The sequence below is a fragment of the Diachasmimorpha longicaudata genome, chromosome 1 (genome assembly GCF_034640455.1).
Source record: "Diachasmimorpha longicaudata isolate KC_UGA_2023 chromosome 1, iyDiaLong2, whole genome shotgun sequence".
NCBI classification, from domain to species: domain Eukaryota; kingdom Metazoa; phylum Arthropoda; class Insecta; order Hymenoptera; family Braconidae; genus Diachasmimorpha; species Diachasmimorpha longicaudata.
Window position 1 is genome coordinate 4,727,494 of NC_087225.1, and position 24,713 is coordinate 4,752,206.

General features: G+C 40.2%; 3 protein-coding genes across 4 annotated transcripts in view; 2 read left to right on the plus strand and 1 right to left on the minus strand.

Annotated features, from left to right (window-relative positions):
• The window catches only part of LOC135168107 (uncharacterized), a 90,586-nt gene that overhangs the window by 16,337 nt on the left and 49,536 nt on the right, over window positions 1–24,713 (plus strand). The window lies entirely within an intron of this gene.
• The window catches only part of LOC135168808 (uncharacterized), a 48,883-nt gene that overhangs the window by 12,830 nt on the left and 11,340 nt on the right, over window positions 1–24,713 (minus strand). The window lies entirely within an intron of this gene.
• On the plus strand, window positions 1,488–4,662 carry LOC135168853 (uncharacterized). 2 transcript variants are annotated; one of them, XM_064133454.1, is made up of 2 exons: window positions 1,488–3,411; window positions 3,496–4,662. In XM_064133454.1, exon 1 carries the CDS (start codon window positions 2,965–2,967, stop codon window positions 3,346–3,348), a length of 384 nt encoding a protein of 127 aa, XP_063989524.1. In that variant the 5' UTR covers window positions 1,488–2,964; the 3' UTR covers window positions 3,349–3,411; window positions 3,496–4,662. The 2 variants fall into 2 exon arrangements, with proteins under 2 accessions (XP_063989524.1, XP_063989533.1); XM_064133463.1 differs by having other exon boundaries at window positions 4,329–4,355.

Here is a 24,713-nt window from a genome sequence, read left to right on the forward strand (position 1 = left end):
CCTTTGAATATAATGCACCTACTTTATCTGAATGTCATGAAAAATCTCGGGGAAAAGTAGCTCAGCAGGGAAAGTAATGAATACAATATATGGAAAGAAAAATTGCTAATTTTCAGAAAGTCTGCGGAATCGTTTATATCATTCGTGCCACAGGAATTCCAGCGAAAGAAATTTGACATCGAAGATTTTTCCCACTGGAACCCAACGCACTATTGATTTTTATTGCTTCATGTAGGCGGTATCGTTCCAAAAAATGTTATTGATGAGGATGGATATCACCATTTTCTGTTATTACATGTTGCATCTCGTGTTCTTTGTTATACTCAGTGGGGAATCGATTATACAGAAATGGCGATTAAATATTTCAAACTTTTTGTCCAGTTATGATCGACGTTTAACGGATCTGACTCACAAACAATGGTTTACCACCATCTTGGACACGTCGGAGATAATGCCAGATATTTAAAAAAAAGTTTGACGTATTATTCTGCTTTTTAGGGAGAGCATTACATTTGGAAATTGAAAAATCTCATTGGTTCAAAAATCAGAGCACTTTCACAGGTAGTTAATAGACTTCGAGCTTTAGGTTCATCTGAAACTATGAAAATAAAGAGGCGTGAAATAGTTAGAAATATTGTTAAAAGTAAAACTGCTAAAGTCACAGATTTCAATGGACAAGAATTTTTCCTTTCGAGTCAGTAACATGTAAAGATAAAATCCTGACTTCTAAGCATCCTAATAATTTTGTGCAGCTCTTCGATGGTTCTATTTTTTGATTTAAAAATTGTACATGAAGTGTGAAACGGGTGGTAGAGACGTCGATGCCATTGGTGTGACGGACTTCAGAGTTGAGAAAACGTTTGATGCATTCAAAACGCCCTGTCCATCCAATGATGTCGGGATCTATAAGCTCAAACGATTTTTGACATCGTCAAAATTTATATCACTTGGAGATATAGAGCAAAAATGTATTATGATTAATTTTGCGAATCGACATTGTGTGATATCATTGTTGCATTGATAATTAATTTTGTAATGGTCGTGCAAATATAAATTGCAATTTACAAATTCAATTGAATTTATCATAACTGTGCAATTCGATGAGAGAAAATAATAAAAAAGGAGTGCGTTATTAGAAATGTGAAATTGAAAGCGTGTATGAGTTAATAAATTTTTTTCAGTAATTGCATGGCAATTTGATTCCAAGATATAACCCTTTTCCCAAAAAGTTAATTTTCAGAATCAATATTTTAATCTCTGATTGAAGACTAATCCTCGGCAATATTGAATGTATCCTATCATTACCTACCATAACTACAAAAACATTTTATTGGCATTAACATCGAGCTTCGGGTAATTGTTAAGCCATAGGAAGCAGCTATCGCGATTTCGGGTGGAGTACAGTCGATCATACGATCGCACGAATGTTTGTAGAGACAAGCTTCTGGTGAAGTGGTGAGCATTTTTTGGGGAGGGGTTTGGCGCCATTACGCAGCATGTGAGAGGGGAAATCCCATGCCGCCAGTCGGGGGGTTCCCTATTTTTTTTGGTAGTATCATTTTATTGTTATAGCAAAGAAAGAACTCTAATTGACGATCTCCTCGTTTTCAGCAAACGCACGTAGTATTCAGTTGTAACCTTCGATTTTTACCAGGGCGTACTGAACTCGACGTTAACTTATTTGAAGACGTTTAAAGTTTAAATTTTAAAAAAATATGTTTAAAGTAATTATATTTTTATACGTGAATATACCACAATTTCTCTTCCCATTGCTGTTTATTTTGTGGTGAACGCAATGAAAAAGGGCAGAAAGTTCTTGAAATTGTGCCTATGAAGTGGATGCATACAGAGGATAAAGGTGCAGAACGAAGTGTGTGCTATTTTCCTCCAGAGAAAGGAGTATGAAAACTTGGAAAAACTTCTGAGATATCATACTAACCGGAAATTAATATGGGAGAAATTTAATGTGGAGATTTTGGCTACTGCCGGTAATGTGCTAAATAATAATAATAACAATAACAATAATAATAATAGTAATGTGTTCTTATTTACATTTTGTTCAGCTTGATGAGTTTAAGTTATAGTGAAAATGCAGAATCACCGTTTTTGTTCAGTCAAATAGTTGTATTTTTTAGAGACTCGGCTGGTGAAACAGCTATCTAAATAATAACTGGTTCCGAGAATTCCTGATTTTATTCGTTTTGATTTATGGTGGATTTATCGGTTATAGATAATGACGGACAAGCTCACTGAAGACTCAAACGGTTGTACAAAAAACATTTAGATACTGAATCCAATACGTCTGATTGTAATGAAAGCTAAAAAATTATAATTTCAAAGAAACGTGCTGCACGTATGTTGACAACTCGCACTTCTTAAAACCAATAGCTGAAGCTAGTGAAGACGAAGATGACAGTGCAGTGATGATCCTCACGTCTCAGTTGAATACTTGCACTGCAATACAACCATGTACTGATGCACAAACAACGATTTCTGCAGTTTGTTCTAGGAAATTTCCACAAACCAAAGGAGACAGAAAACTGGAATGGCAAATGTTGGAGTTTACATTTCATACGTTTGACAAATTTAATTTTTGAATGGAATGAATGGATCTTTGTATGAAAATATTTTTATGAGAAATAATTCTAGGAAGTTTTGGAGGTGATGTAGGTGCTCTGTTTTCTGAATGTATTGTGACGTGGTATTTTAACCGTCACGGATCCTCGACTGTTTCGCGGGTTTTTTGGAGACTTCCACCAGACGGGAAGTCACCTCCAGTGGTAGGAGTTCGGGGAGAGAGAAGGGCGGGAGTATCTGGGGAGATGTTTTTTTTTGTTTTTGGGTGACTGGCGAGCAAGGGATGTCCGCGCCACTACGCTCCCGCGAGGGATCCGAGTGACCCCGAGAGCATCGGCAGTAGATCCGAGGGCTACCCGAGAGATGTCCTCAGGCTCTACGGGATGAATGGCCAGGACCGATGGTGGGGAGCGTCCAGCTAGTAGAGATGGAAGCTCAAGGGGAGGAGAGGAAGGATTCCCCGAGGGGAGGGCACCGGATGCGGGCAAAAGGTTCTGGAAGAACCACCCGGGACCAGCCCACAGAGTCGTCGCCAGGACTACAGGCGCCTGCGCTAACAGGGCAGAGCTGCGTCCAGGGCTAAGGGCGCCTGCGTTACGCGTCAAGGGGGCATGCGGAGCGACGCTGGGCACCTGTCGCGCGTTCCTGAAAAGTTGTGATTGGTGGATGATGACGCCACCACCCCCTTCCCTCCCATCGGCAAAGGCGAGAGGGACCTGTTGCGTACCGCACGTGTGCTGTACGGACACTTCCCCTTTGGTGGGCCTGTGAGTGGGCACGTGCGTAATTTTCCCCAAGTGCTACGGAGAAAGTGCTGGAATCCCAGGACATCCGGTGAGCGTGGTGGCGCCTACTCATACAAGGCATTTATTGGCTTTAAAGATCTTTTTTACTAATTCGAATACATTTCGTGTGCAGAGATTCCCGGGGAATGAATTTGTTTGAGACGTCCCGGACGTCTGAGTCCTGAAGGACTGCCGTTTTGGCATTCCCTCACCGAATCTCTGGCCATTCCGATTAGTGTAACACTGACTGTCTCCCTTGCCGGTATCGTATTTAAAATTAAAAATTGATAAGAGAACTGTAACTGTGGATTTTGGTTGAGGAAAATTATCAACCGTAGATTAGGATTTATTTTAGCTCGAGCCACTAGGGAGTCGGCTGAGGAATGTGAAGGTTGCGTGACCTCGCCCTTGTTTGGGTCGTCTTGTGTATTGGTATCACACTCCTTTGCCTTGGGAGTTTGGAGATTCACCGAATTGTATTGTTTCCAGTCATCAAGTATTTGACAAATCTTTGGAGTTACGGCCGTTCCGACCAATTGTTTATTTAAAGTTCCGACTAGCGGCAAGTGGGTTTACTAGCCCACTTCTTGCGATTTATATTCTCTGTCTATTTAACAATATTAATTCGAGTCGCGAGACTCAAGGGTATTTATCCGTTTCACTACTGCGTTGACGTTCGATCGTGATTGTTTAATTTATTTTGTTTCAATTTTTTTTTATTTATCGTCTATTGTCGACTTCCGAATTTCTTGACACCAATTGTATTCCGAAGACAGGACTTGAAACTCATTCCGGTGGGTCGTCAATTCCCCGGCATTAATTTAAGGGCATTTTATTTTCAACTACACAATGATTTTTGTTTTATATCGAGACTACTGATGAATGATTATTCAATGTTGTGCTCCCCGCCAAATTACTCGAGTGTGCCTTTATTTTAAAAAAATTTTTTTTTCTGAACACCCCCAGATGCATTCCCTTTTCCAGCTTCGGTGGATTGAAACTCTCCGCACTGAGCGCCGAAGAATTCGAGGCTGCAGAAGGGAGAAGGAGTTACATCACGGAGGTCATTCCGTATAATGACCTGGCGCCCAACCTAGAGTGGTTGTATTTGTTTCCTCTTTTGAGGGGTTAAGGTGCCAGAGGGCGGGCGAACGGACGGAGGGTTCCGTGAACCTCCTCAAATTACGTCACAGTATACAGAGATGCATGAGTGGGACCATTGTTCATGATAGAGTCATCAGGTCCAGGGTGTTGTATCCCTTTATTCTATTAGTTAGTTCGTTTATGGAAACGAAGCAGACCGGTCGTGCCTTTATAGCATATAAAATAAATGATATAAAACAGAATTCACACTTTTCATTATTGAACCTTTATCCCATTTCCAATAGCAAAACCGAATGTAATCACTACGTAATACAGGAAAAACTGATCCGCTAATGGTATGTTTAATTCTACTTTTTCTTATCGAAAATTCGTGAAGTTGTGGGGTTGAGCAGGTGATGAAAGAAGATGTACGCCGGCGTGATAATCAAATATTTATTAAGTCCTACACGATACAGAGAGTTGTCCTTAGGGTTGGCTTGCCCTCTCTTGGGCGGTGTGTGTCCACGATAAGTTGGAGAGCACGTGAGTGTCCAAGGTAGGTTGGAGAGCGACTGAATATGATCGGGAAAAGTGTGGGCTTTTAAAGGAAAAGTGTAAGAAAGGGAATGTTTTGGGATCTCTGATCTAGGATTAGGAATGCGCCGATTCTGGGGTGTTCCCCAGTCTCTAATAATGGTTTTCTGGGTCATTTCCTAGATATAAATGACCAGGGTTTTGGGTGTTCCCCAAACTAATGATGGGAATGGCGCTGGTCGAGTAGGTAATTAGCCTACGAGGGTCAGGTCCAGGGCTAGACTCGTTTGAGGGATTTCCCATCGAGTTGATGGGGTATACTGGCGACACAGTCACCACAAAGTAAGTAGGATTTAGAAAGTTCAATTTCATGTCTACCACCACACAACAATAGTGAGTCTTTGGCAAAAACTCAATTGGGTGTCGAAATCCCCAGAGCCACTTTAGAGAATTTCGAAGTGTTCGAAGAAATGTTGGATCCCAAGGCTGAGAGGGATATTGTAACCCCTGATTCAGCATCGGAAAAACAGGAAATTCTGGTAAGTTGAACTAATTCCATGACTTAACCGCGATTTTTCTTTGAATTTTTCGATATATTTTTTACGAATCCCTTATTACCGAGGTGATTATGAGACAATTTATTTATTAGAGTTGTAACATGATATTTCCGTTCCAAAGACTTTCTTAGTCGACCGTTCTGCGAGTAGGTTAACGAATGAGAATAACCCGACGAGAAGTCACCGACAGGGAAAGCACAAGGGAGAAGTATTAGCATTGATTAATTTATTTATGATTGTATACGTGTCGATTGCTGCGTTGAATTTACCGCCAACATCGTGGGACTGACGTTTTGGTATCCTCAAAAGCTTCGGGATACTTCGGGGAACTCCTACGGACGTCGAGACTCTTCGGGCCCGTGACGTGGCGGTGGACTACGGAAGAGAGCCCCAGGTGTCGCCAGTTATCGGATGTGATGTCCTGGGGGTGAATAAAATAGATGGGGCTATTGATCGACCATTTTAATCCACGAGTATTTGAGTTATTATTTCAAGATGAAATTTCAATGTCGTTGGAAAGTTTTGGAAAAAATCTAAAAGAATCACCATAAGGACAAACAATGAAAAAGGGATGAATAAATTAACTGTCGTGAGAAAAACCGTTGCACGAAGACATAAATCTCAAGTTTTTGAGTTTCAATCTAATTTATTATCCTCAAAACTGGATAAAGGCTGTTATTTGTAAAGCTAAAACGTGACGACAAAAGTCAAGTCAACGGTCACGGTCCCAAGTCGTAAAATTTGAGCACTGTTTATTTTAAAGCAGTTTTGGATTACATCTTTGCCACATGTGGGATCCATTGTTCATTGTTTTGATTGTATAGGGAGAAATGTAAAAATTTCCAAGAGGAGGACTTGCGTGCGCCACTTTTGGGGACTGGTGGGAGTTACTGGAGCCAACCCTTAGAAGTTTAAGTTGAGATAAGTTAGTTCTATTATGAAGTGGAGTCTGCTAGCAGCTTCTCTCCATTAGTCAGTTCAATTAGTTTTCAAGAGCTTAATAAGGATCAGTTATAAGAATAATTTTTGTATATGGATCCAATTTATATTTAGTTTTTACCAAATAAAAGTGTTAGTATGCTCTTCTGAGCAGTTGTGTTATTAATTTATTATTGAATTACCCAATAATTCAATTACCCTCAACCTGGAGAAATAGACTTCGATGGAGTCCTCATTAGAGGTTTAGCGGCTAAAGAATCCACATTGAAAGTTTGGCGCTAAATATTCTCAATGGCACCACTGTCCTACTGGTGATATTGATAGGACATAACACGGATGTTATGTTGTGTGTGGGTTTTCAGTTTTTATTTATCGCGAAGGGTGTCGGGTAAGTCGCCCGTGGAGCGCTAAAGCACTCTGCTCACTGGAAGCGGGAAGGTTTGAAAATAATTTCTAACACTTTCAAAGTTTTTGGGTTCCACTTGGATCTGAGTTTAATATGCACTTCACAACTACCAAATTCAGAACAACCGTTCACGATGAAGTCGAAGACGAGAGAGAGATCCCTTTTTGTTGTACAAATTTTGCTTAAAAATAATACTAATTCTACGTTCAACCCCTAAACGGAGTAGGGAGCCAATCACGACGCTAAATTAATCTAGAGGGCTGTCTCTTGACGTAGGACCCAACGTCTACAGGAAAGGGGGGGGGGGTAGTAAGCGTTCTCAGAGGAAAAGAGAGGGGAAAGTTTGGGCCTGGGAGCATGAGGGGGTGAGGTCACGTGCTTTCGGGTGTAGAAGAGGGGTAGGCATCTGGAGGTTGATAGTAAAAGAGAGAGAACGAGCGTTCCTCAAGAATCTGGACTCTAAGCAGTGTCCAGGCTCATTAAGAGGGTCGATAATTATTAGCGAGGCTTATTTGGGACAGGGAGTCTTCCGTGATAAAACTGAGTTCAGAGGAAATGAGAAAGTTTACAGCGGGATTTATGATAGGGTAAGAGCCCCAAGAAACATATAAGAGGGGATTAGAGACCTTCTAGACGTGGAGAAGAAAGGGCTTTACAATTTCTATAATTGGGAATTTTTGAGAAGGGAATACTTTGGGAGGCAATTTTCCATTTATGAGAGGACACTATTAAACAATAACGGTTGTCCTCGTTGTATAAAAATTCCTGGCTTGGAACATTTGGAATATTCTATTTTTATATTATTATTGTTATTGGGGTAGAACATTTCCATATTTGTAGCAATTTCGCAATTAAGGTGCGACATCTATTAATGAATTTATTAATTTCCCGCGAAACATAAGCGCCACTAGGGAGTTATCTAGGGAAGTCAAATTGCGAAGAATCTCTACACAACAGTTACGTCCCAATCATTCCAACTATGTAACTAGGGGGAACACTCGCGCCAATTCAAAAATTTAGCGCCAGTTTTGAGTGTGGGAACGTTGACCGCCAAAGCTCTGATGAGCACTCCATCGAGATTTAATTCAATAATTGAGGATTATTTATGTGGCGTAGGATAAATGAAATAACGTAGACACTGATGATTTAGGGAGAACTGAACACTCTTTATTTTATTAAATTCAAGATTGCAAATGATCTAAAAATAAACTCAATACTTGTGAACTAATCAAATTGAAGAGAGAAACAGCAAGCAGTAGGCTTGACCAGGAACTGACTTATCCGAAACTTAAGCTTCCAAGGGTTGGGTCTAACAAACCCCACTAATCTAAAGGTTGCGCACGCAAACTAGGCCCTGAGAAAAGGGAAAAGAAAAACGGAGAAGTGAAAAGGAGAAAAGGGGAGTATTTTGCGTCGCTGGTTTTCGTCTTGGAGGGACTCCAGGGCATCAACCAGGCGAACACAATGAACAAAGGGCGCCACACGTGTTGCGCACATGAGGCCGTAAAACGGCTGATATAAACAGAACTTGAGATCGTGTCGAGTGAGGAACGTAACTTGTCAAATAAATCCGACCCCCAAATTTGACACCTAGAAAAAATGTTTACTCCACAAGAATTTGGAAACCCATAAAATATTCTAACAAATCACAGACCCAAACACTCAAGTCTAAAATCCCATCAACAGCTTATTTTCACTAAGAATTTATTGTTTTCCCTTGTTCATTGTATTTGTCTCCCTCAATTCTCGACTCTGAATTACGTGTTATAATTTTAATTATTTAGACCTGATTGAAATTTCGCGGACTTAATCGGACGATCTATAGCGCCATCTCTAAAGTTAATGTCGGGATATCACATGGATGTGATATGTAACATTGGACGTAACATGTTGGGATATCACACGGATGTACTCAGGATTTTCAGAAAATTCCTTTATCAAGTCCAGCTCCCGGGCGATCATTTACAGGGCACGAATGTCATGATGCCCAGAATCCCCACTACAGATGACATCCCGATTTCTACAAAACAGTTCAGATTTCCTCAAATCCACAAAGAGGAAATTCAAAAACAAATTAAAGAATTATTAGAGTCAAATATTATTGAACCCTCATCTTCTCCTTATAATTCCCCGATTTGGATTGTGCCAAAGAAAGCTGACTCAGCTGGCAACAAAAGGTGGCATATGGTCATAGACTTTCGCAATTTAAATGAAAAAACTATTTCCGACGCTCACCCTCTCCCGAACATAATTGACATTTTGGACCAATTGGGAGGTACAAAGGACTTCTCGGTCCTTGACCTTGCTTCTGGTTTCCATCAGATCCCTATGGATGAGACTGACAAAATCAAAACTGCTTTCTCTACCCCCAACGGACACTATCACTATACGAGAAGGCCATTTGGTCTAAAAAAAATACACCAGCAACATTCCAACGGTTGATGGATCAAGTGCTTACTGGCCTCCAAGGTGTGGACTTATTTGTTTATTTAGATGATATCGTTGTTTATGCATCATCCTTGGAGGACCATGAGAGAAAACTCGGTAAATTATTGGGGAGACTCCGAACAAGTAGATTGACGTTGCAGGTTGATAAGTGCCGATTTTTACAAACTAGTGTTGCCTATCTGGGTCACATTGTGAGTGATAAGGGAGTCACTCCAGATCCCGGAAAAGTAAAATCTGTGAAGGAATTTCCCGTCCCAAAAACTGTAAAAAATATCAAAGAATTTCTAGGTCTCATCGGGTATTGCAGGCGTTTCATCCCCAATTTAGCACGAATCTCTCGCCCACTGACCCAATTACTGAAGAAAAATGCAACTTTCGTTTGGAGCATCGAATGTCAAAACGCGTTTGAGCATTTACGAGACCTTTTATGTAAAGAACCTATCCTTCAGTTCCCCGACTTCAAGAGCACTTTCATAGTTACAACAGATGCTTCGCATTATGCCCTCGGAGCCGTCCTCAGTCAGGATAAAATAGGATCGGACCTACCTGTTTCATATGCCTCAAGGTTGTTGAGAGGAGCTGAGCTCAATTATTCGGTGATAGAGAAAGAGTTATATGCCATAGTTTTCGCTGTGAAGCATTTTCGTGCTTATCTTTACGTTGTTAATTAGAGAATATCAATACGAAGTGATCTTTAAACCGGGACGATTGAATGCCAACGCTGATGCTTTTCCACGTAATCCGATAGAGTTATCGGAGGGGCTAGAAAAATTATCAATAGCAAAAATCAAATTTACGAAGAGTTTAGTTGCAAATGAGTTACTTGACTTCCCAAGGATACACTCAAACGATAACACGAATAAACAATCAAAGCATGATATCGAAATTTATCTCACTGAACGAAGTGACCCAGTAAAAACGTCTTCGCAATTTCATTTCAACGAACGAAATGACTCAGTTGATAAATCGGGAGTGAATCCTCATCCGAGTGGTCCATTTAACTCAGTTGAAAGTATCGACTCCCAGCGAGGATTTACTCCACCCAGTAATGGAAAGGGAAAAGCAGTCTTTCAAGATCAGCAGACCCCCATGGTTCAGGGACCTGTTGACTGAGAGGACACATCCTTGGCCATGGAGATCGCTGATTTACCCGAGTTTTCCCCTTTCCCTAGAACGTTGAACCATGGATTCTTGGTTTATTGTCCGGGCCCGGAAGCATGGAGCAAAGACGACATGCTTATTAACGAAACGAATCGGAAAAAGACGTGCACGCATGATCCAAACGAATTACGAACGATAATCGAAAAACAGCATGAAATACTAACACACGAGGGATCTAAGGGAAGTGGGTCACACGTAATATCGAATAAGGAGAAAAATCCCAATGAAAGTGATCGTGTTTGCGAGGAATGTCCGATTTTGCATACGCGAAGTACTGATCATATTTTTCATTCGAATTCAGACGCAAAAACCCTTGTCCCAGACTTTCCTGATGAAGATAATTTCTCGAATGATCTCAGTGACTATGACGATCAGCTGAGCTCTTCAGACGAAGAAGTAATAAATACTCCCGACGCAGGAAAAGTTATTAAACATGGAAAACGAGTGAAACGCCGAATTCCATTGAACGTTTTTAGTGAAACCCGAGATGGAATCTTTATGAAAAAAGATAACATCGCAACGTTTGTTTCTGCTGATTTCAAGTCGAGAACCCCCGTTTTTCAAGAGCTCTTAATTCGAAACCTCACTGATAAAGATCAATTTCCGAAAGACAAACCTGAGATTGGTGATGTTGTTGTTTTTAAACATGGAAATTTTCACATTTTCCTGGTTGTAATTAAGGACTGGGTCAAAGACAAAGCTATTTTAGCTAATACTAGCCTTAGTATCGCGACACTCAAGGAAACGATGGATTATTTTGACGTCAAAACTGTTAGAATCGCGCGAACCGGTGATGGGCTTGATAAACTTCCGTGGGGTAACATTAAAATGTACCTAGAAAAAACATTTTCTCAAGGTTATCACGTTACAGTTTAGTTAAATCAAACAGGAATTCCGGAAGTTGAAAAACCAGAGAGAATAATTAAAGAGATGCATGAGTCTGTGGTCGGTGGCCATAAAGGGGTTGTGAAAACCTATGATCGAATTAGACGAAGATATTTTTGGGAGAAAATGAAGCCATAAATTCAGAGTGATATAAAAAATTGTATCACGTGTCAGAAAAACAAATTAGTTCGAATCAAAACCAGGCAACCCATGATTGTAACTGACACTCCCCAAACTGCATTTGAGAAAATTGCACTTGACATCGTTGGTCCCCTACCAATTACCGAAACAGGCAATAGATATGTTTTAACCATTCAGGATAACTTAACAAAATATTCATTAGCAGTACCCGTGGCTGAAACAAAAGCCATCAATATCGCAAAAGCCTTCACGGAGAATTTCATTTGTATTTTCGGTTGTCCTGAGGCAATTTTAACAGATCAGGGTTCGAATTTTATTGGCGAAGCTATGAAACATCTGGCAAAATTATTTAAAATTCAACAATTGAAAACCACGGCCTTCCACCCACAGACTAACGGATCTCTTGAGAGAAGTCACTTAGCTTTGACTGAATATTTAAAGAATTTTATTGACGAAAAATCGAGATTGGGACACATGGGTGAAGTATGCAATGTTTTCATACAACACTTCAGTTCACGAATCGACGGGTTTTACTCCTCACGAGTTGATTTTTGGAAGACTCGCGCGTATTACATCCAATTTTGTAAAAGAGAGCAGCGTACCTATATATAGAGACTATTTGGGTGACCGATTGGGACGTAACACGGACTACTCTGGGGAATTTGGAAACACGTGAGGCCGGTGGATTCGCAATCGGAGGGGAGAGCTGAAAACTATGAATATTGAAAAGTAGCTGCTATTGAGGGTATTGAAGCACCAGGAGATTCCAAAATTCATCTTTCGAATTATGGAAGGATGATGGGATTTTTGAGAAAAGTAGTGAAAGTAATTTTGGAGGAATGAAGTAGTTAATGGATACTGCGCATGCGGTGATACTGCGAGATCAGGCATGGGATCTAGTAACGTTTAGGGAACTGGATCGTCATTGATGGAGTGCATGAGACCGGCGACCAATGGGCGTCGTTACCGCGTTTCCACAGTCCAGCGTGGTTACGCTGGGGAAACGAGCCTCACTTCCCGTTTGGTGGTTTTGGCGTGAGGCTGTTCGCTTAAATTGTGGAACCCGTTCAGCCGACAGTTTGGGGAATCGAAGCAGGACGTGTTCGAGCTTTGGTATAACTCCTTGACGGCGTTTTCGAGTTCCTGGAGAGTCTGGAGGGACAATTGGAAGGACCGAGGACTGGAAATGGTGATTAACGCCAAGGAGGAGTTTGATGAGCACGGTGGCTTCGACCTCAGAACTTTGTTATAATAATATGGAGAGTCATCAGGACTCGTGATTTTGATCAATTTTATTGGGTCCTTGAGGACTATTAATTTGCGAGATCAATAAATCATCAGAGAGTCCTGGTCGCTCCGATCAGTGAAATCGCTCTCTCGTTATGGGCGTTATGTTAGTTATGTTCGTTACTTTTGTCGCGGGCCTTTGACGGGTTTTATGCAGAAATCATTGTGTCTGATCATTTCTGATTTCTGTTTTGCGACTGGGTTAATTGTAATGGAGTTCTAGATATTCCGAAACTATGTTCGATCGTTTTGAATTATCAGTCTCGCGACTGATTGAAATGGTGTTAGAGTTTACGGGAGTTTTCTGTGATAAATAATTGGTGTGAAATTTAGAATTATTTTGAGTAGCGCCTGATCGATGGGTATTAGATGAACGCTCTCGCTGTCGGTTATTATCTGAAGGACCTTGAAAGGTATTATTTAGGGTCTCGTGACCTTGGTCAGTTTCGCTGGCTTTTGTCTCAGATTTTCGGTGTTTACATGTCACTGAGTCGCCAGCGTTATCTGTTACGAAGCCGTATGTTCATTTTTCAATTGGTCCGTGTGATGTCCGATTCACATGATAATGTTAAACAGTGACATTCTTGATTTTACGTATTTTGACTTTTATTAATTTTAACTTCGTTGACTAGGAATTGCCGTGATTTGTTTATTCATTTGTTCACTGATGATTGTGAGTGATGTAAAGATTAGAGTCTGTCTATTTTGTAAGAATAAGGAACAAATGGAAAATACCGGGGGTTAGAAGAACCGTCATGGGACGGTCTAAGCTTGTGAAAGCAACATTAAGTTGTGATTTTCCCCGCCAGAATGTTTAAATATTTCTTGCTTTTGCCGACCTGGTCACTTAGTCCCTTTTCTAGTCTAAGCTCGTACAGGGACCTGTACAACATTCACCGCTTGACCTAGGGGTCAACCGTTCGAGCTTCGAGACTTGAGTACGAGACAGTTTGGAATTTCGGTCGTGTTTCGTTCTAGTGGTCGTTCTGGTAATAACCTGGCGCTCAACATATTGTTCGTATTAGGGTTGTGTTGGCGTGGAAGGGCTTCGTAGTGGACTGCGGTTTTCCGTGAACCCAGGAAATTACGTCACAGAGTATAAAAAATGGAAAATAGTTCAATTACGGCGAACGTGAACCCGTGACGTTAAACTGAGCGATTTAAGAAAACACTGATTCCAGAATATTCTCCAGAGAATTTCCCTTATAAAGGATATCATACACATGTAGGAAAATTTCAATTTTATTGCTGTGTCAAAAGTATTTGGTGGTTGTTGAATAATTGAATTTATAGTAATTCATGTATTTTGCAGAATTTTAAGATCGTTTATGCCACGTCAGTCGAATCGTGGCCCTTATTTTCTCGAAAGTAGAGGAGTATTCGATGCAGGATAGGAATCTATTTTTTTATAAGTACAGACCTGCATAGAATTCCGGTTTAATGTCTACGGTGTATAGGTAAACAGTTAGTGGTCCGAATCAAAAATGTCTGTTAATATCTTTGCTAATTTTACAGAAGCGAGTGATGAAAATTTTGGCACAAGGGACTCAGAAATCTGAGAAGACAGTGAAAGCAATTTTGCTGGGATTAAGAAAGAAGGATGTGCAATAACATTATAGTGGTTTGGATGGTATTTTAGCGCCGCTATATCATTTCGTTGCATGAAAGGTGTGTTGACGCTTTTAACATCTTGCATGTTACATTTACCTAGTTATTTTGATTTCAATTTTATCCTTCAACTTTATACGAACGTCTTTTCTAAATGCCTAAATTGTTTTTTCTCAGACTTTAGCCTAATTTTGACTTGCCCACGTAGTTGAGCAGAGTTACGAAGGAAAGTCTGCGGAATTGAAAATCCAATCAGCAACAAGTTCATTTCTGGCACTTTGGCGTCATCGTAAAGGAGGATGTGCAGAGCGCCGCAAAGCTACACGAAATGAAATTTCACAAAAAACCAAGATAATAATTTTTATGTTCTAGATTCCTTTAAATTGTACAGTCTAAGTGTTCTACCAGTACTAAAGTGGTAGTTTTCCTATAACATATCTCAGAAATGTACTGTTATTATTTGATACTCAATTTTTCATAATAAAAATACTAATTTGTGACAAACAAACTGAAACTTTAAATCAAGGATTAACCAAGGGTCGTCCAACTTTGTACACCACCCTCCATTGCACCCGCCATATACAGGCTAGGGCCAAGCTGGGCGTTCGAGCTCGGATTAGCGTTACAAAATGAGGATTAGCCAAGCTAGATCCAAGCTTGGTATCCGAGGTCGCCCAAACTAGGTTAGCCTTCAAGCAAGTATGGATCAATAGTAAATCCCTACCTGGGATATCCCCGGAAAGAGTTGAGATTTATTTACAGAGAAAAGTTGAGGAATTTTGGCACGAGAAGAAGAGGGCTTTTGGAAGGAAGATAAGAAGAAAGTAGAACCTATGGAGAGAAGGGAACCGGTGGAGTAGACAATTGAGATATTCTGGAATTGAGAAGTGGAGAAGTGCCAACAACGATCATCCGGGAGACTACCTGGAGATTGTCGAATTCCCTGGAACTGTGAGTGCCCCCCTTATATTTTCTTCCCGTCCCAAATTACAATATATATTTCCCTATTTCCTTGAAATAACCTCCCTCGAACGGTAAGCCCTTCTTTTATAAATAAAGTCCCTCTGCTTATTTGTATTTTTCCGCGCCCTAGTTTTTCTTTCTCATTAACTATAAAATTAATCGTTCCCCTAACTTCTTCCCTCATTTCTTCAATAGTATTAGAATCTCCCCTTTTTTTGATTAACGTAGATTCCTGGGTATGTCACAGGCTTGTAAGATTTACCCCCTTTCCGCGAACATTATCCAAACAGGCCTGAATTATTGTGTGATGAAAAATCATAAAAGAAGTAGTGATTTCTATTAAATTTATTTATAACACTCAAATTCCACCCGAGTTCTTATTTTTTGCTCCCATTTTTCCTAATTATTGTTGCAGACCTTCCCCGTCAATATAAATAAATTGAACGGGAAAATTCCCTCACTATTGGTGACTCAGCCGAGAGGGAATAAGTATAACATAATTCCTCAAGGCCTAAATTTATTTCCCTTCGGTTGAATTATAAAATAGAAATGAGAAAAAATCATAATTAAAAAACGAAAATGTATTTTAGATTTAACATTCTTTGGAATGAATGAAAAATGTTTTGAATATAGAACAATCTTCTCTTTTTTAAAAAAATATATATACCCTAACATTTACTTCGCTTATTTTAAATTATCAAGGCTCATAGGAATTGGAGGGAAAAGAAAATTTGAAGGGAGGAATTTTGGAAATAGATTGCAAATAGTGGGGTCTTCTTTTCTTGTTTAAACTTTATTTTATCCCCCAATTACATTTTTTCTTAAAAATCGAATTAATTTTCATTTTCACGGCATGGGGTTTTTTAAAACTTCGATTTTCAATTGAAAATATGAAAGGCCACAAACCCGTGTCAGAATCGACGGTTTCGACCTCAGCGTTGGGGTCGGTAATCACGTTGGGGGCTCCTGACGCGAGGAGGCTCTCCGCGCGCGCGCAAATGCAAACACTGCAAGGGACTTTTAAAAACAGTCGATATTAAATGAATAATTAGATGTAGAAACATCACGTACATAACCGAATCTATATCATAATACAAAAAAACGCTCTTGTTGGTTTTCTAGATAAAAATATAATTTTAGACGGGCCGGAGCTGTTGTATAAGCTGCAATAACAACCTTAGCCTTGGTCGACATTTCCGCAGGGTCGTTTTAATGTTTCCAGGACATGAAGAGAGTGTGTCGTTATCGTCAGGAACAAGTCTTGTCACTTCAATTTCAGGATTCAACATTATGTTCGCAAATTCCTCATATATTTGAATTATCGCCTTTTTTGTTAAGTTTTCTCTCTCCGCAAATTTACCCCAGAGACACTTTAAACAAAGTTTTGCTACTGCTCTGAATGCAGTATTCTTTTGATTTTTACCCTTGTCAAGTTTTATACCTTCTAGCGTCTCATTTTCGGCAATATATCATTCATTTAATTCGTCATCTACAGACCCGGAAAGCCAATCCGACGCCTCTTTTTTATTTAAAAAAAAAGTGTTAATGTATCCGCCAAATTCTCCGCCTGTTCGCGTCACAGGGTCATACAGGGTAGTTTTCTTCTACCGCTTCACGAAGTTCTGGGGCGACTCTTATTCCCAAAAATGCACGATCAGCAGAATCATCATGAGGGCAATCGCCTTGTACAAGATCATCGTAGCATGATCGACAGAGAGGGAACCGCAACATTCCATGTGCCTTCGCACGTAAAACGGTGAAATGATTGATGAGGGAGTAAAACGCAACATTTCACAAGACCTTCTATTCTTGAAATATTATTAATGGGGCATATAAGCTGACAATCACGCTCCACATGGATAGTGGGATGACCAATAATAAAAATCGCAGTCTTTAAAACGTATGGATATCACAAACCTACATCGACATAGCGAATTTTATCATTCTCTTATGCATCATTATGTGTTAGGATATTTCGTGTTCGCCCCTCGAAAAAAGCATCGGACTATCTATCCCGTGCAAAAAACATCTGCCGATCAATGTTTTCCATAAAATTTGACAACGCACGATCAGTCTTTTTTTGACAAATAAAATCGCAGTCCCACATTTCGATGATTTCATAACCCGAGTTTTGCAATTCGGTATAGTGGCCCCTATTCTCTCATACCGACTCTCTAGTGTATCCTTGTAACTCCACTCTTTATCTCTATTGAATTTAAAACACTGGGGGCAGCCGTGCCGATAACACCCTTGGAACTGATATGCACATTTCTTATTATTATTCTCGCCATCCTTCCAAAAACCATCGAGACGGTGGCCTGAGATCGTTCTGTGTTCACGAGTTCGTCCGGCATGTATTAATCAATGATGCTTGCAATTTTTACGCCACAGGAGCCATTCAATTGCTATATTCGACTGCATTTTCCCTAACCGATATCCTCCCTGAGGTATAATGACCGTTTACGCGTATCGGGTCTGAAAGACATAGAAAACAAAGGCCACAAGTTTCAAAGTCCACTTTTTCTTACACTTCAAGGTGGACAGATACCACAAATGAAAAATATCTTCATCCTTCTCGCATCCGTTGCAAGAATACTTATGACACACATGATTCTAAGTTTTGCGACGATCGATTTTCGTAGTGCATTGATTACACAGATTTATGTTCCGAGAGATGATGGGATTATTTCCACTGAAAGACTCTGCTCTCTGATGTTTTCGAAGCACAATTGACCGTGAAACTCTTGATTACAATCGTCACACACTATGTTATCAACAATTGTAGAGTCACGGAGTTTTATATAAGCACCTGTCATAAGTTTTATCACAAACATGGCCTTGCGTAGTGTAAGGTTTATTACAATGTTCGTAATAATATTTAACGCCCAAGAAAAAAGGTAAATTTTGGATTGGCTCATAGTGTTTCTCTTCTGGACAATACACAATCGGCAGGGTATATCGGACGGGTATTTTTCTGTTAATCAGTTCAGGTGTACTGTTGCAGGGTACAGGGTGATCTTGTCCCTTTCTCTTGAGGGAATAACCCTTGATAAGTCATCCCTTTTCAGCCCAGTATCGTTGACATTGACCGATTTCCTGTAGACCACAACCCTCGTCAGGACCCATGACTCTTGCCATTCGAATTACACTTTTGCCTTCCTTACGCTGCATTCTACCCTTGCATTGTCATCTGGCTTGCCATATCTTATGTATCTTATCCCTAACCGCACTAGATTTCACCTTTTCGCCATGTGCTTCAGCTACAAAAAGTGATGGGGCTAGGCACAAACCATCTTCATTCAAAATGTGGAAAATACATTTTCTACTCACCCCTCTTTTCATATCGTTTTCAAAAAAACCTTCACCTACCGGAGCTTCAGCCACATGAAGATTGATCGAAAACATATCGGCACAGTCCAACACGTTGGCGCTCTGCGCGATAGAGTTCACAAGATTCCGTAAATCGTAAAACGCATAACCGTTGATCGCACGTCGGCTTATCCATGCATTATCTCTGCATGTTAAAAGAATTCAATGTATAGCACATTCAATTCATAAAGCATCCTCCAGCCTCAGTATTTTCATTATACACATCGGGAAAAGCTTCTTGAAACCAGTTGGTCGGGTTACGGCCTTCAGGTTGATGGCAAATTCTATCACATGTGTGTTGAGTTTGAAACGTGGAAGTGTCGGGCACGATCGTCGTATGGGCCTGAAGGCTGACGGTAGAGCTTCGATCTCTTCATCGCGGCCATTTTGTTCATCTGGAATTGAGTTTATTGTTCTTGAATGAAAAACATATATCTGTAGAAATTTTTTTCTGTTTTATAAGTGGCCTACAATTAGAGACTCACCATTCTGTTGATCTGGTAAATCTGGATTAATCTCTTCAACAGCTTCCAAATCCTTAGGATCACTCATCACATTTTCGCTACCATCATATTGAATAATAAAGAGCTCAGAAGAGAAATTTTCGAATAAATCCCTATTAAAAATATTTTCAATTGAAAAATCACGGATTAACTCAAGATCGCAACGCTCCATCCAATCGAATTAACCCTCTGGAGGTGCAGTATTTCTTTCAGAAGAACCCCTGGGCCCCGCTCAATCGTTTGAATTCGACATTCGGAACAGTTATAAGGCGACTGCAGCTAGGTGAAAAAACTCGGGCTATTTTGGGAAAAGTCTGTGGGTTTACTACTGGCGCCACAACGGGCTATTGCGCCTCATCACCTTGTTACCTGCCCCCGCCCACGCGCATCATCCTTGCCCAACAATAGACAGGCCCACTTAGCATCCCCAACGCAAGCGCAGTACGCCACTCCCGCTCTACCATTTCCAAATCCATGATATTTTTTTCAGATCATAAAATTGTATAAAATGATGACGTTTTGAGAATAAGTAATCAGAAGGCAATATGGGTATGAAGTGGAAACATCCTTTTACTGCAATTATATGCGATCCCACGGGTTGTGGAAAACATTTTTTGTTAAAACGTTTTTGAACGAAATTAAGCAAATATGAGATACACAAATTGAAAAAGTAATGCTTTGTTACGCTGAATGGCAGTATGTATGTTCGGATTTTGATGAAACTTTTATCGAATTTCGTGAAGGTTTACCAAGATCTGGAGATTTTGATCATAATAAACCAAAGTGAGTGGCCATGGACGATTTAAAGCATGAATCTTCGTATCGTGCAATAGTTGATTTATTCACAAAAGGAAGTCATCATAAAAATCTCAGAGTCATGCTTCTATCTTAAACTTTATTGCATCAAGGAAACGATCAGAGACATTTCACTGAATACAAATTCGATCGTCGTATTTAAAAATTCGGGTGCTCGTGCGCAGATTGATCATTTGGCTCCCCCAAATATATCCACAGGATCCAAAATTGCTGCAAGGTACGTATTTTGATGTGACGTCGACGCCTCATGGCTATTTGTTGCTAGATTGGAAACAATCGACTCTCGGAAACTGTAGCTTTCGTACCAATATATTCCCCAGGGGCCCCTGTCATTATGATTATATTCCGCGGAAGGATGGCAATATAAAAGGAGGAGGAGCATCACCACTCGGTGATACCAGTCGTTTCCTGGGTGATGGCAACGAGAAGTTCTGAAAGTGGCGCTGTTCGCAAGTCACTTCGAGTAAAGAATACAGCGTTATTACACCCTCCCATTCACGCATCAGGCTACGACGAGTAATAATACACAACTCGAACAAAGATTAATTCGTTGCATTTGCGAGTGTCTTTTAAAGTTCCTACACGGGAGGATTCCTTTGAAAACTTGCGAGAAATCAAAATTGTGCAAACATGGAAACTTTTGGGAAAGCTTACCGATAGAAAACAAAGGTCAAGTAGTAACGAAACAATCGTTAATCAGCAAGGTGGTTCATATTTACCCATGCTATTGTGTCATCTGACGAGCGCGCTCATCTCAGCTTTTGTATAAGAATGGAGCACGCACCTAAAATGATTCTTGTACCAGAGGACAGCGTGGAACGCCTAAAAAAGATTCTTCACATGCTGAAGCCCTCGATGTTGTCACTGAATGGAGTAAAGAAATTCAGCCATCAGCTCAAACTCCAGGTACTATAACAAGTAGATTAGATGCCCAAATATTGGAAATTTCAAATTCGAAAAATCCCAGAGACGATCCTGAAAAATGGAAATTGTATAATGACGTTCTGAGACGATATTTTTTTTATATTTAGCAGAGTAAAACACCGGTGTTAGAAACCGAGACCCTCGTCGAAACTGAAACCACTGAACGATACGATCCAAAACGTATTGTTGCTACTGTACCTAGAGTATATTAATGAAAAGCTGCTGGTATACTGGAATACATGGATGCTATTGACTCTGGTAACAGACTCAAGCAAAAAGAAAAAATTAGGAAATTTTTATTTATTGAGAAGGAGATCTTGATAAGTTTCATTCGTGGATGCTCGCATCAGAACTGCCTGCGCTGGGGAAAAATGAAGAGAATCGAATTTTATATGGTGCTGCCCAACAATAGCAGTATGAGCTATCCTGATAATACGGCATCGAAATTTACAACCTTGCCGCCAAGACAAGTTGAACCGGATGCAGAATGGATAGTGAGCCTGAGTGAAGTACAATTTTCTTGCAATTTTTTAGATATACGCGATAGAAAAAATGCTTGTATCAATTTCGCAATGGAAACAACAATAAAAGCAAGACAAATTTACTCCAACATTTTTTCTACCCACCGCAGTTTTTAACGATGTAACAGATTTAGTCGGCTTCATAAATATCTTTCCGCCTTAGAGTAATGATATGAGATTTAAATATTTACCTCAACAAGGTTCCCTACACATGGCACGACAGAGTACCCCCAAAACCTGCGACCGCAGAGTTCATGGCTTAGTTGATTCCGAAAAAGCAGCTGATATGTTGGGATTTGAGTGACGTGTACACAGCTTTGCAAACGCCAAAGCCTATTATCAAAAATTGCTACCATCAAGTTTGGCCAGAGGTTGTGACCTTGGCCGGGGAATTAAATATATTAATTCCCGGTGAAGACACGATGTTGAGGGGATAAATGGGTAATTTACGAATTCAATAATTTTATTCAAGAATTTACTGGGGGAGGGACCTGAAATAATAATGGGGGGGGGGAGGTGAATAATTACTCGGGTGGGATAAGATAGAGAAATACCGTATATTCTAATAAATGGTTGGACGTTTAAATGTAACAATTCTCACAGTATAATTCCAGGCCTTTTCTTAACAATTAATCAAGGGTGGGGGGTAAACCCAGCCAGCTTGCGACACACCGGTAAATAATAATAATCAGGAAAAGAATATAAAGAAAAAGAACAAAAGAAAGGGAGAAAGTTAAATAATTGAAAAGAGGGGAGAAGTTAGGGGAACGATTGAAAAATCACTAAAAAATAGGGGGATTATTATTGCACTAATAATATTCCTGCACACATGAACTAATAATTATTAAATTTAGAGGCTCACCGTTGGGGGGAAATATTATTACAGGGGTTCCGTGGATATTTGTTGGGGCGGGAAAGGTACTGAAGGGTGTTCACGGGAATGGCGGCTACTCTAATCCTTCCAAGAAGACACGGGGAACTCCTCCGACAATTACTCCACCAGAGCCGTTCCTCCCTGATCGTCTCTCCCGGGTTTTCCTCCACAATTAAACTCTCCAAACTCTCTTCTACCCAATACTCTCTCCAAAATCACTCCAACAATCTCCTCAAATTATCTCCTCAGAATATTCTCCAAATACTTTCCAACACAATCTCTTACGCACGGGGCAGCTGTATAGCGAGCGATGGCTTCCTCATCCTCGTTATTCTTCTTCCCCGATTATCAGTGATGTTTCGTATCAACATCCTATTAGGAGAAATTTCCATTTACCATTCGATCTTGAATGTCTCAGCCACGTATTTCCCCAAATTCCTAAAATTTACAATATCATTCGTTTCAGCACGACACGCGTATTTTCTCCTCAAGTCTTCCGGAAAACTTATTACAGAAAAAATGGGAAATTCCCACTTTCTTAATCCATTCCAGATGAGACTTCAATTCTATGCCACCCAGGCCTTCCTACTCGAACCTAGGGTTCTCTCCAAAAACACCCGCAATAAACCAACTCCACGTGGACTCCATACAATCCCAAATTTTCAGGTCGGAAAAGTTCAAACTGACCAGTCATAACACTCACTTTTCCTTTCCCATCAATCAGACGACACAGAGTTTTCCCACCTATAAGTTTGAACAGCCAAATTGGGAACGCCCAATTGTTCCGACACAAAAATAAGTCTTGCTTTATTCTCCGGTCAGTCAGTTCAGTTCTCGGGGCAGTTTTAAGCAATCGCATCGTGCGTCTTGAGACATTTAAGATCTTCTCGGATTTCGAAACATAGATATCTTTAAAATATATTTAAATTAATTTCAATTTCATTTAATAAAATATAAAAGGAGGCAACCATATGTATCTTGTTAATCAATAAAATAAAAACAAACAATTAAAATCAAGTCGTGAGTTTTCTGAGTGAATTTAGTTATTAGCTCAGGAGTGTCTTCTATTAAAATAATTGATACAGGTGATAATCGGGGTCAATCGGGGACACTCGTTATCGGGTGTCTTCGTCCTAATTATTCGTCGTTCCGGGATTTCTTTCTCTTCCGGGGTCACGTGGTGAGTGACGTCTTAATGGGGGGTTTTCTTCTTCTCTGCAGCAATGGTGTTTCTGCAGGCGCGCGTGTGTAAGGATGGGGGGGCAAGGGGAAGGAATGTTTCGGGGGTGGGAACCAACGATGACAGGTTTTATAACCTCGTCTATTCCTTTTGCTTATTTTACTTAAATCTAACAAAAAGTTATTATTTCGGGGCAGGGGAGGGGCTAACAAAAAGAGCCTCGTCACAAGGTGTACCTGAAAATTTGTTAATTCACAGCGACCTTTGTGTACCCTACGTAACAGGTGATATGCAGTCATCCGTGGTACGAATGGTACCAGTCAACGCTACTGCGTACACTTATGAGACCACACACTGCACTATGTTTTCAAATTCTGATCATGTTCCGTTGATGAGGTATTCATTTCACACAATTGAAATAGATATAAGACGCAATCACGGTGAGATTCTTCCATTCGAGTATGGACGTTTGAACGTAACACTTCATTTCCAGAGGATCGATTGACTAAAAAATGATTCCCTACAGTAACAGGAGGTATTGTTTTCCCTTCGCGTCGCAACGATTTCCCTACCCTCGGAAATCTTACCAGCCACCGTAGGTTAAGTCCCGGGAACATATATATTGTTACGTGTCCCCCTTCGAATATCATTCATTTGTCTATGACCTGAAATTGGTCAGAAGAACGACTGTCTTTTGGATTACGTTAGTCTTCTGTGTGTCTCTCTTCGGAGCTCTTACGTGACACATCGTAATATTCCTTGTAATTAATAAACCGCCCCGAACATTTACCCACCTGTGTCATCTTTATTCTTCGTCGGATATTACAATATATATATTATCCGCCTTTACGATGACTACTAGGGAACCCAGCCGCTTCCAAAGGGCGCATACGTTAAACTATCGACCGAATTGCTTCGCAACAGGTCGTTCGATCGGAAAAACGATCATTCTTGTCCCGGTGGTACGCATGTGCATACCCGACCCGGTAGTGTACACATGCATCGTTATAATTTGTTTGTGATTTTGTATTTGTCAATTCGGATACATTGTAAAACTATTCATAATATCGTAATTCAAAGAGTCAATTTCCGAGGTGTAACAAGTGATAAATAGAACTGTCGATAATAAAATACGTCTCTGATTGTTATTGT